The 13,413-nt window shown below is 45.0% G+C and overlaps 1 protein-coding gene and 1 long non-coding RNA gene across 2 annotated transcripts in view; both read right to left on the bottom strand.

Moving 5' to 3' along the window:
• Positions 1-13,413, bottom strand: part of LOC309369976 — a 260,636-nt gene that overhangs the window by 33,877 nt on the left and 213,346 nt on the right. The gene's annotated exons all lie outside the window — the stretch shown is intronic.
• Positions 1-13,413, bottom strand: part of WWTR1 (WW domain containing transcription regulator 1) — an 89,221-nt gene that overhangs the window by 33,877 nt on the left and 41,931 nt on the right. The window contains exon 2 of the mRNA XM_081911279.1: positions 1,210-1,346. Coding sequence (XP_081767405.1) covers positions 1,210-1,346 — 137 coding nt within the window. The remainder of the gene's footprint in view (positions 1-1,209; positions 1,347-13,413) is intronic.

Raw genomic sequence — 13,413 nt, 5'->3', positions numbered from 1 at the left:
CCAGATAAAAGTTGCTGAGATAGTTGCCAAGAGAAAGCAAACAGAAAGGAAGATTATCATGGCACAAATAACACTCATTTGGTTCGGCGTTGCAAATCCAAACACAGATCCACAAAGTGAACTTGAAGAACTCCCAGGTTATCTGTGTATAGTTATGCATACCATCAACTCACAAGTTAATGTGGTTTCTCTATCAAAGTAAAACATAGCACAAACTAAGTCCTTTCAATTGTCCATATTTTCCAGGGACATCTCTGATTTACAGAAGCCAGGGTGGTTTCTGATTTGATCCCGGAATGTCCCACTTTCCCTGGTCAGGACCCCTGACTATTAGGTCCAGTCGTGACCGACTCTGGGGTTGCGGCGCTCATCTCGCTTTATTGGCCGAGGGAGCCGGCGTACAGCTTCCGGGTCACGTGGCCAGCATGACTAAGCCGCTTCTGGAGAACCAGAGCAGCGCATGGAAATGCCGTTTACCTTCCCGCCGGAGCAGTACCTATTTATCTACTTGTACGTTGATGTGCTTTCGAACTGCTAGGTTGGCAGGAGCACAGACCGAGCAATGGGAGCTCACCCCGTCACGGGGATTCGAACCGCCGACCTTCTGATTGGCAAGTCCTAGGCTCTGTGGTTTAACCCACGGTACCACCTGCGCCCCTTCCACTTTCCCTTAGGACATCCCTATTTTCATTGAAGAATTGTTGGAGGGTTTGGAGTTATCTGACCCCTGAGCCATCTGAGCAGCCCTGTATAGGAAAGTTTTTTTAATGTTTATGTTTTATTATTATTTTTTTATATGTTGGAACCTGCCCATAATGGCAACCCAGTCTGATGGGTGAGGTATAAATAGTTTATTATTATTATTATTATTATTATTATTATTATTATTATTATTATTATTTAGGTTATCCCTGTTTTCATCAGAAAACTGTTGGAGGGTGTGCACATTTACTATGACCTGATACCAAGAAAGACTTCCAGGAACAGCTATCAAGGGGGGGGGGGCCCTCTGATATCACCCTCACTGCCTCCCAATGTAGGCCTTAATCCAGAAGGGAAAATACATCAGTTTATGAATCACAAGAAGTTAGGCAACATCCCCCCACCTGTCATACTGAGTGTCCATCAAAGGGGAAGCTTTTTATTATTTGGAATCGTGCTGCTGTTTGCACAGAGTCCAATGCCCTTTCTGAACATCCTGTTACTCACCCAGGTTGGGCTGTGACATTGCCATGGATCTCTGCGATACAGGGGTGGAAGCGGCTGAAGGATGATGGCTCATGTGGTTCAATGGCTGGGTCATGGTCTTTCGAGGATCTTGCCACGTCGTAATCTTCTCTATATGGCTGCAAAACAGAAACGCAGGCATTTTAGGCTGAGAGGAACTGAGGAGATTTCAGTCACAAATATGACCCAGAGCTCCGATTGTCCATCTGTGCACCTCAGCCATTCCCCCTAACTTTTGCTAGGTGTTACAACTGTAATATTTATCAGTATCCAAAAAATTCCCATCATCCCTGACCGCTGGTCCTGTTACCTTGGGATGATGGGAGTTGTAGTCCAAAAACAGCTGGAGACTCAAGTTTGGGACACCCCAGTTTAAACAATATGCCTTTGTACTCTGATCGTTCTTCCACCACTATCCTTCTCTCGTGTTATCTTCATTTCCCCTAATATTATGTTGAGTTGGTTTGTGTGCCCCCTAATGTAAATGCCTTATGAATAATAATAATAATAATAATAATAATAATAATAATAATAATAGAAGTCATTCGAATATGAAAAGATATACACTCTGTCACAACTTTTACAAGTAATTCGAAGCTTGGTTTCACCTTTACCCTACATTTTCAAACTTTGCAGCTCAAGGTCACTTTCACTTTGTATGGCTCACATGCCCTTCCTTCCAGCGACTGACTCACTTCCTCACTTCAAGGTTTCCTTCAATACTAATTCATTCTCCCTTTGTATGACACCATGCAATGTTTGCCTTTCCTGTATTCTTTAGCTTCCCAAGCCGCCGGCCCCCCCCCCTCTGATTTTGACTCATTTCAGAATAAAGACTTGAATAATATATTGGGCTGAAAGAGTTCCCTCGTGAAAATAACCTGTGAGCGATTCTTTCAGTACAGATTCTTGGATCCCGAACGCCTTGCGAGTTGAACGTTTTGGTTCCCGGTCGCCGCAAACCCGGAAGCGAGTGTTCCGGTTTGCAAACGTTCGTTGGAACCAGAATGTCTGCTGCAGCTTCCAATTGGCTGCAGGAGCTTCCGGAACGGATTCCATTCGACTTCCAAGGTACGACTGTATTAGGTAAAGGTAAAGGGACCCCTGACCATTAGGTCCAGTCATGACCGACTCTGGGGTTGTGGCGCTCATCTCCAGGTCATGTGGCCAGCATGACTAAGCCACTTCTGGCAAACCAGAGCAGTGCACGGAAACGCCGTTTACCTTCCCGCCGGAGCGGTACCTATTTATCTACTTGTACTTTGACGTGCTTTTGAACTGCTAGGTTGGCAGGAGCAGGGACCGAGCAACAGGAGCTCACCCCGTTGCAGGGATTCGAACCACCAACCTTCTGATCAGCAAGTCCTAGGTTCTGTGGTTTAACCCACAGCGCCACCCACATTATGACCTTAAATGAGAATGCTCCTAGCAGAAATGAGAGTAGGTTAATATCTATTTGACTGCTGGATAAAGTTTACAAATTTGGCAAAGGATAGGTTCCCAAAGGCATGTTTATGAGAATAATTGCGATGAAGCTCTCCTTGGTTGCCCATTTGGTCTTAGTGCCTTAAATGAGCCATGCCCATATTTTTTCCACGAACTAGTTCTTAGAATCAGAAATCCAACTGTTAAATCAGCAATGACTGACTGGCAGAAGTTCTCTTGATTCTGGAGAAGAGATCTTGCTCATATTTAAGGGCTCACCCCCAAAACCGGGAATGCCAAGGACTGAACCTGGGAGCTCCTTTCCAAAAACCAAATTCTGAAATGGATGAATAAACTGGTAGTTTCAAAACGTAAAGACAGGTTTACACTTAAATTCCATTCATTGAGGGCTGATGAACATACAACAGTCTCCATATTGCAGTGTTTCGCCATATTCTTTTGCCATACTAGTTTTAGCCTGTAATTAAGCAGATATAAGTTTCCTTTCTCCTGCATAAAAAAGATAAAAGCTGCAGGCGGTGACACGCTTGGGATTTTAGGAGAAATTAGGAACGTTACTGAAAACATACAACTTGGCTGCAAGTTGTAAATCACCGAACTCAGTTAGGGAAGCTTTTTAAAATCCAACCTAGCACCTCCATTCAAAACTCAGCTTTCTTCCTGAGGTCCAAAATGTAGCTGAACCTTTTACCACAAGGGCCGCCAACATGGTGCCCGTGTGCACAATGGTGCCCTTGAGGTCTTCCCATGGTGCCCACAAAGGATCTGAACGCCCCCGTCTCCCCAAGAAAAGCACATAGAGATTAAGGAGAAGCTGGAAGAGCAATACTTTTCCTACTTCCTTGTTCAGCTCTACCTGTTCCCCAAGACTTAGATTAATTCTAGTAGATTTTACTTTCACCCCAATCCCTAGGGGAAAATAATGTGAGTATGCACATACTTTTTCTCTGTTGTTCGGTATGGGGCTGATCTGAGGGGTAAGTGACCAGAGGGTGTGTTGCCTAAAACCCAAATATGTTAAAAGGTAAAGGTACCCCTGCCCGTACGGGCCAGTCTTGACAGACTCTGGGGTTGTGCGCCCATCTCACTTAAGAGACCAGGGGCCAGCGCTGTCCGGAGACACTTCCGGGTCACGTGGCCAGCGTGACCACGCTGCTCTGGCGAGCCAGAGCCGCACACGGAAACGCCGTTTACCTTCCCGCCTTTAAAAAGGGTGAGCACTGTTTTATTGTTTCCCCTGCATATTTGCAATAAGACCTGCACCAGCTGTTGGTACTTCCAGGAGGCTGTGGAAAAGACTTGCCATCACTGCCCACCCTGCCATTTGAATTTTGCTGTAATTGGAGGAGAAATGTGAGAGCCTATGTCATCTAGCCTGTATGCCAGCTGTATGGCATCTACCCCTCTCCTCTGAACTGCATTTATGAAACATTCCTTGGCCAGTACCAGAAACTTTATTGTTGCTTAACTTTCATTTTTGCCTTGTATTTATGCAATTTAAGCCTAGATATACATATATAGTATGTATTTCCAGTGTTCTGATGTATTGAATGTTTGCTGTAGCACAGCTTGCTGTGGGAAAGCAACATACAGTATAAGTAAAATCAATCAATATTTGGACAAGGTCCAAAATACTAGACCTACCTCCAATAAATGCTAGAGGGAGCAACTGCAAAGGCTTATTTTAACAATGCGGCCACTTTAAAAGCAGCCATTGTTTTCGGCAATAGCCTCTTCCTGCCCCCACCCCTGGTTGCTGGCATGCTGTAAATGTCACAGCGCCAAGTGATATCTACTCTTTTGGGAAACACATTTGTCACACAGCACTCCCTTGCTGCAGCATTTGCTTTCTCGCTCACCAATTGAGAATGGAAGGAACCGCAGAGCCTGGTGTTTTGTTTTGCTCCTCTTTGCCAGCCAATACTCTAACCCTTCATGTAATCTGGACCAAACCCACTGGAAATGCCCCTGTTTTCTGCAAAGGGATTTGAAATGCTGAGCCCTGCCAGCTGCTTCCTGTCCCTCCTTAGCTACTGGGGGTGGGGGGAATAAGGAAGCAAAACAGCACAAAGTACAGTGGTACCTCGGGTTACAGACGCTTCAGGTTACAGACTCCGCTAACCCAGAAATAGTACTTCAGGTTAAGAACTTTGCTTCAGGATGAGAACAGAAATCGTGCTCTGGCGGTGCAGTAGCAGCAGGAGGCCTCATTAGCTAAAGTGGTGCCTCAGGTTAAGAACTGTTTCAGGTTAAGAACAGACCTCCAGAACGAATTAAGTTCTTAACCCAAGGTACCACTGTACTGAAGCTGAGGTCACACAGAAAGGAAAAAGCAAGAGCAGACACATGAAACACAGAGATAGCTTTCAGGTTGTTAGAATGAGAGATGTTCTAACTTTGACTGTCATGGCTTCCCCCCAAAGACTCCTAGGAACTGTAGATTGTTAAGGCTGTTGAGTGATTCCTTGACAAAATACAGTTCCTGGTATTCTTTGGGAGAGGCTATGCCTGTCTAAGTGGTGGGAGAAGGCTTTAAATGTGTGGTTTGGATGTGACCAACGCCACCCAGTGATCTTCGACGCTGATTGAGGATTTGAACCTTCACCTCCCAGCTTCTTGTCCAACACTCTCTGTCAGGTATACTGGGCTTCTCAGAACTTTAGCTTTCAAACACCCCACCTCAAACACATAATTGCTGAGCTTCCAGTGGCCTCATGAAAAGTTTGAAAGCATGTAAGCAATGATTCTTGAAGTTTCACATGCATGGGCATCGCTCAATCTCTCCTCACTCGATTAGTCAACAGAGTGACTCATAGTTAAGCACATAAACTGCCTTCACTGAAAAGTCCTGGGAGGTGAAGAAAACTATCTGTAGTGTGGTGTTTGCGCCACAATGCCTCTTCCCAATGTGAGAGTCATTACCTGGCGTTGCAGTCAATCAATCAATGACCACGCTTGCATCCACAGAGCGCTCACTTCCAACAGATTTGCACAACAGACAGAAACAAGTAGCTGGGCATTGCTGCAGAGATTTCCAGATACGATGCAGAGCTCAACTAGAGGGAACAGGGACTCAAATATGCCAAACGATGCAACAGAAGGTATTCGACGCTGCTTGAAAAACTGATCAAAAGGTGCAGGGTGCATAAATCTGAAACTCTGCAGCTGCACAAGAGAGAGAGGAATGTTCTATGCAAACATTAGATGTTCAAACTGCCTGAAGCTAGAAGTCAGGGAGTGCCCTGGATTGCCCTTCTGGTGCCATCCTGGCGAAGAAAGAGCATTTCAACTTCATTCAAGAGCATGGAGGTGGAATCTGTTTGGAGGGGCGGCCTCACTCTGAGATACATCTAAATGTGCTCCTAGTTCAAGGAATTCAAGGGGAAGCTGCACTTAGCAAACATGGCTTAACTTCATAAGGTGCGGAAAGCTGCTTATTTATTTTTAAAGACTGGTTTATAATTAGCCCCCAAATTTCAGCTATCCCTGGAAAAAAATGTCTAAGGCTTTTTATAGGCCAAGAAAGCTGAGGCAAGTATGAAAAAAGGAGAGAGATTCTTTTTATACTTGGATTCAAGAGAGTCATTCACTATCCATGTATTCAGACACGTAGAATACCATATTTTTTGCTCTATAAGCCTCACTTTTTCCCTCCTAAAAAGTAAGGGGAAATGTGTGTGCATCTTATAGAGCGAATGCAGGCTGCGCAGCTATCCCAGAAGCCAGAACAGGAAGAGGGATCGCTGCTTTTGCTGCGTAGCAATCCCTCTTGCTGTTCTGGCTTCTGAGATTCAGAATATTTTTTTTCTTGTTTTCCTCCTCTAAAAACTAGGTGCGTCTTACGGTCTAGTGCGTCTCATAGAGTGAAAAATACGGTAATTGCTCCTTGCTTTCTTTGGCAAAAGTAAGCATTCTATACACGGTTATAAACAAAATCGGTACATCGGGTAAAACCAACTTCAGTTTGTGAATGTACAGATTTTGACCCAAAATCTGACCATTATCATGCACACACCCTGAGTATTTCTGCCTAGCTGGAATATGTCCTTAAATGCTGAAAATGCCTCTTGCTTGCCTTGTTGTGCGAGTGCAAGGTCCACTGTACCAAGCTAAAATTCACATTTGTAGCTCTGGCCACTTTTGCCTCTTATCCCTACAGCCACAGGAATGTGGCCCCGGGGCTGAGAAAAGGTTCCCCACCCCTGATTCAAAGTGTGCTGGAACCAGGACGCGTCTGAAAAAGAGAGGTCACTGAAGCAATACGAAACTGCCACATTATTGATTGAAAAAGAAGGCAAACATTTGTAGGGATTAAATCCTTTAGAGGGGTAAAAACAGGGAGGGGGGGAGTATGAACCCAGCATAATTCATGGCAAACTTTAAGAGAGAACAAAATCTTCGCATAAGCTTACGGAAAGCTTAAGACAGGTAAATCCTGAAGTTTGGTCGGTGACAGCAATCCACAAGTATTGTGTCAGCAGCAGGTTAGGCAAACCTGCTCTGCAGGCGTGTCGGGCTTCTGTCAGAGTTCCTGGTTGCAAACAGGAGCATGTGGTTCTCAAAAAGGGGCTTCTAGGCCAGGTAAGTGAAGGCCAGTACAGTAAGGTCTCAAAACAACAAGGACAGGATGCAAGAGTACCTTACTGCAAAGTTATTTACAGCTTCTGACATCCTTAAAATAGAATGCAGATTCTGAAAAAACATCCTATTGTCATTTTATTCGTCACAAAAGAATATTCGGCGCTCTCTCTATTAGTGAGTTCATTCTTTTATTTATCAAAACATTTCTGTACTACTCTTCATCCTATTTGGATTTCAGGGTAGCATACAACATAATTTTGCAAACAAATTGCACTGTAATGTAAATATAATAATAATAATAATTAATAATAATAATAATAATAATACCACCTCAGCAGACCAGGATTTGTAGAAGATTAAAATTCCTGGGTTAAATTAGAAAAATAAAAAATAAAATTTGGCCTGACTCCAAAAAACTTGCACCATACGCAGGCCTCTCCTTGGTAGTGGCGCCTGCCCTGTGGAACGCCCTCCCATCAGATGTCAAGGAAATAACTATCTGACTTTTAGAAGACCTCTGAAGGCAACCCTGTTTAGGGAAGTTTTTAATGTTTTGTGTTTTGTCATGTTTTTAATATTGTGTTGGGAGCCACCCAGGGTGGCTGGGGAAACCCAGACAGATGGGCGGGGTATGTATGTAATAAATAAATATTGCCGTTGTCGTCTTTGGGAATGACATTCCCTGGTGAGGGGGTCACTACTGAAAAGGCCCTGCCTCTTGTACAACTTGCCACTGATAAAGAAAGCATCTGGAGAAGAGCCTGAGCAGATCTTAAAGCAGATATTATTATTATTATTATTATTATTATTATTATTATTATTATTATTATTTATATACTGCCCTATACCTGGAGATCTCAGGGCGGTTACTGTTGTGCCAACAGGACCAGAACCCAAACCGGGCTGCTGGAACCCTGACAGTAGGTGTAGTAGACCAATGTACTTTAATGGTCCGACTTGGGATAAGGCGGCTCCCTATGTTTCCATGTAACCGGTGATAAAGGGGAGGTGGTGGAGACATGCCAAAACAGACTGAAGAGGATTGGGCGTGCTCACTAGCTATGGAAAGTTGACTTTAGGTTGGAAAATGAAAATGGATAACAGTGAGACACGGGCCACCTGGCTTGAGCTCTGAACAAGAGCACTCCTGTTGGGTCAGTCATACTTGTGCATATATTTTGGGGAAGTCAGTGTGTCACATTAGTCCCTAATGCACACTCAGTTGAATGTTCAACACAGATGGGAGGGGGCCGTGGAGCAACAGCAGCACCCCTCTTTCTCTCCCTCACGCTATGGGGAGAGGCGAGGCTGCCCAGTCCCCCCAATGCTTGGCTGAACAGCTGAGGGTTGGATAAGCGAAAGGCTAAATCTCTGTCACTTCTCCCCCCCTCCCATAGCCATTCAACTAAACAGCTACAGCGACAGCTGTAAGGAGGGAAGGGGCAGCAATGATGGCTGAAACTGCCTCTTGCCGGATGAGAATTTTTTCTCCGCCCTTCGACTCTGGTTAGTGCAAGTTAAGAGCAAGGGGTCTCCTGTTTGGACCACTTTGCAGAGCGAGCCTGAGTATTAGAATCGAGGCAGTTTGGGGCCAAAGTCTACATTCCCCCGCGGGGTTACGTTTCCTTTCGGAACTTCCCACTCGAAAAGATCGCATGTCCTCTAGCATTTTGTACTAATGACACACACGCGATATTTTAAAAGAGTGACTAGCTTCTAATCCCTCACTTCCACTGCATCCTAGCCAAGAGAGGGAGAAAAAGAACCAGGGCTGGTGTTTTTTCTCCCCACAACCAGCAGGCAGCAGCAGGAAAAATATTGCCAGTCCTTTTCCACTACTCGCCAGCTGTAATGATCCATCTCTCTGCACCAGTCTCTGTTTCCTGGATTTAATATTATACAGGCTCATGAAACCAGATTGGAATACTTACTCAACACCTAAGCATTAATTGTTTTATAATAATAATAAAAGAAGAAGAAGAAGAGGAAGAAGAAGAAAGGAAATGTAGGGGGGGAAATAGGAAATCTCCTATTTTTGTTTAAGGGGCTATTATAAACGTACATATTGTACACAGCTATCACACGGGGGTTCCTTTATCAGGGCTCTGCCATGTTCCTGGGACGGAAGGGAGAGTGGATTTTGCGGCTGGGCTACATCAAAGGAAGGCAGCTTTAGAGCAAGTGGGAAGTTGATGACTCATCAACTTCAGCAACCCACATGTTTTCACTCATTTACTGCTCTTCACAGGGTGACAGCTTACATTGTCCTGCACAATAACAGCTTCCACCTCTACAGAGCCATTACTAAACATTGGGACATCTGTTTACAGAAAACCATTGCTCAACTGCTTTTGTTGTTCTTGTTGCCTTCTGAAAAAAAAAGGTGTTCATCCCCCCCCCCCCGCCCCTATTTCTCCCTCAGAATCATCCACACAAGCTTTCCTTTCTTCTATGGCGGGGTGGCCAACTCCCAAGAGACTGCGATCTACTCACAGCCTTATAAACTGGCAGTGATCTACCCCCTTTTTTGAGGTTCAGGTCAAAATGTTGAGCTTTTTTTAGGGGAGACTAAGTGGTTTAGTGATCTACCTGTTGGACGTGCCTGTTCTATGGCATTACTATGGTGATGGTTGGCAGGCAATTAAAGGCAACATCTCTAGAGCAGGTAATTGACCTTAAGGCCAAATGCTGTGAGTCAAAGGCCTCAACTCTCTATCAGACTTTCCAGCACTTGACAGATATATTAGGCAGAGTTGTGAGAAAAGCAAGAGGGAAGAAGCTGGGATGAGAGTGGGAAGAAGAGGAGGGATCTTGTGGACCGGCCTTCCCTGGAAAATAGCATTTGGAAACATTTACTTTTCTGCATGCACAAATCCACGTGAATACAGTATCGCTGTCACCCAGTCTCCCATTCTCAAAAAATACTTTTAACGAAACAGCAGGATCAAATGAGGATACATCTGGGGTCTTTCTTTTGGTGGCGCTGTGGGTTAAACCACAGAGCCTAGGACTTGCCGATCAGAAGGTCAGCGGTTCGAATCCCCGAAACGGGGTGAGCTCCCGTTGCTAGGTCCCAGCTCCTGCCAAACTAGCAGTTCAAAAGCACGCCAAAAAGTGCAAATAGATAAATAGGTACTACTCCGGCAGGAAGGCAAACAGCATTTCCGTGCGCTGCTCTGGTTTCCTGCGCTGCTCTGGCTTCACCAGAAGCAGCTTAGTCGTGCTGGCCACATGACCCAGAAAGACTGTCTGCGGACAGACGTCAGCTCCCTCGGCCTGTAAAGTGAGATGAGCGCCGCAATCCCAGAGTTGTCTGCAACTGGACTTAACTGTTACCTTTTTTACATATCCTTCTGAGCCTCTCTTTTCCCCCCAGGACTTTGTGATGAAAGACAAAGATGATGGTGAAGAAAGTGGTACAGTATTATCTTGCTTACTGCTGCTCTCAGTTTTGCAAGGCAAGCTCCAGCCTGCTCTGTATACAATGCCCTCCAGCCCTTGTGACCACTCCCTTGACAGAAAGGCATACAAACTCGCTCACCTCAAGTGCTAATCTCTGCATATATATCAGGGCCTCGCTGGGCAGGAAAATGCAGCAATAGCCCCCTCCAAGTACCTCAGCCCTTTTGCATTTGTGGCTCCACTAGAATTCTATTTGCTGCATTTCTGAAATGAATGTTAAGTGGTTGCTCCTTTTTTTTTTTTTTGGTATTTCATTTTAACAGCACTTCAGAGAGGTATATAGTATCTGAGAAGAGAGTGAGACTGGAAATATATGTACATTGTTATTGGGACCAGTTCAGGTTACTTGCAGTGGTGGCATACCCTCCAACATTTCTCTGGTGAAAATAGGGACGTTCCATTCCATAATGATAATTTCACTATTTATATCCCACACATCTTACTCGGCTGCCCCGGCTACTCTGGGTAGCTTCCAACATACATAAAAACATAATAAAGCATTAAACATTAAAAAAAAAAAACCCACTTCCCTATGCAGTGGTACCTCGGGTTAAGTACTTAATTCGTTCCGGAGGTCTGTACTTAACCTGAAACTGTTCTTAACCTGAAGCACTTTAGCTAATGGGGCCTCCTGCTGCCGCCACGCTGCCGGAGCACGATTTCTGTTCTCAACCTGAAGCAAAGTTCTTAACCTGAAGCACTATTTCTGGGTTAGCGGAGTCTGTAACGTGAAGTGTATGTAACCCGAGGTACCACTGTACAGGATTGCCTTCAGACGGCTCGGGGGTCAGATAACTCCATACCCTCCAACATTTCTCCAATGAAAATGGAGACATCTTAAGGAAAAGCGGGACATTCCAGGATCATAATAGAAACCGGGACGGCTTCTCTAAATCAGGGATGTCCCTGGAAAATAGGGACACTTGGAGGGACTGTGGTGGAAGGGTGCAGTAGATGACACAGCATAAGGGGCATTGTGGGAAATTTAAATGGTGGCTTGCTGGCCCAGACTTCAGGGCAGGTATCTGGGCCTGTGGGCACTGTCTGGGATGTGGGGTCTCAGCAACTATCTAAGAGCAGGGATGGGGAACCTGTTGCCCCTCAGATGTTGTTGGGACTACAGCTCCCAACCTCCCTAACCATTGGCCATGCTGGCTGGGGCTGGTGGGACTTGGAGGCAAGCACCATTGGGAGGGTCACATGCTCCTTGCCCCTGTGTTATATCCCTACACCTACAGTTCCCAAGATTCAGTGGGGAGAGGAATGTTCCATGTGTTTAAAGCACTGATGCAGATATTCCCTGAGAAAACTGGCTTTCCCAAGACCGGCCAGTGTGCATGTGGATGAACTGGGGGTTCTCCTCTAAAAGCTGAGGAAAGTGCACTAGTGACAATATAGTCAAGTGGTAAGACGGCACATCAGCCCTTTGAGAACAGATAAAAAAATTGCCAGAAAGACCAAGATCTATAGGATCCTAAGCCTACTCATCCCAGAATATTGCTGCGCCTTATACCACACAGTTAAACTTCTTTAACGAAGCTACGAACATGAGTTTGACCAAACTGCGGGAGGCAGTGGAAGACAGGAGTGCCTGGCGTGCTCTAGTCCATGGGGTCACAAAGAGTCGGACATGACTAAACGACTAAACAACAACAAAACTTATTTATTACCACATTTAAGGGGGCTTTGACACAGCACAACCAGCAATTCCTCTAAGACAGGCAAATAGCTTTCATGGTCTGTATCTGTATTGGAACTGTTTTTCAGATGTTTTTATTGTTTTATTGTTTGGTTTTTTGCTATCCTGGGCTCCTTTGGGAGGAAGGTTAGGATAGAAACTATACTACTACTAATAATAATCATCATCATCATCATACAAATTTGCTCCCTGCTGCTATGAATACATAACCTCAATTCATTCATTACAAAAGCGGTGTTGGCTATAGAATGGGATGGTTGGTGTGGAAATAAAAATCCACCAAGAAAGTGGAAATAATAGAATTTTCTGCATTTCATTTAACCCGATCAGGGAAAGCATTCTGAGCCAATTTCACAATCGTACCCTTTTTGACAGCTGCTGAAACCAGCATAAGGCTCAAGTGGGTGGGGGCTTCCACTTTGGCTCAGAACGCTCCCCCGGACCGGATCAAATTCAGCCTATCGCTCTTCAGAACAGTCCCTGCTTCTCCAGCATTTGCAGGGACATTTTATATCCTACACCTGTCTCTTTAAATCCACAGACTCTGGTCGGCACATCCATTATTGTCGTCATCGTCTTAATCCAGGCAGGGCCAAGACTGTCTTATGTTCGTTTGAAAATATTTGTATTGTAAAAGTAGCTCTGTGATGATGGCGGTGGCGCACATCCAAGAATTATCAAGTTTTCCCGGGTATCAAGATCTGCTTCTTTCTTACCCGTGATCGAAAAACACAGTTCATTAGGCACGCAAGCTGACGGGAAAGTCTTCTGTGAAGGTGCCGCTGAAATAAACAGGGATGATGGAGGTGCACAGTCCATGCAAGAGCTGCAATTGTCCATAAACGAACACAAAGAGGAAACATCCATGTTTTCTCCTATGTGAACTGGTCCAGCCCTCACTTGCATCCAACACCCTCCTCTGGGTGCTGCTGCCTTCAAAGATTAGGCAGCTGGCAACAGAGGAGAGTCTTTCAGTGGCAATGCCTTGCTTCTGAAAT

The sequence above is a fragment of the Podarcis melisellensis genome, assembly GCF_964234715.1.
Source record: "Podarcis melisellensis genome assembly, chromosome: 5".
NCBI classification, from domain to species: Eukaryota; Metazoa; Chordata; class Lepidosauria; order Squamata; family Lacertidae; genus Podarcis; species Podarcis melisellensis.
The sequence above is the reverse complement of the archived record's forward strand: the minus strand, read 5'-3'. Positions and strand labels throughout refer to the sequence as shown.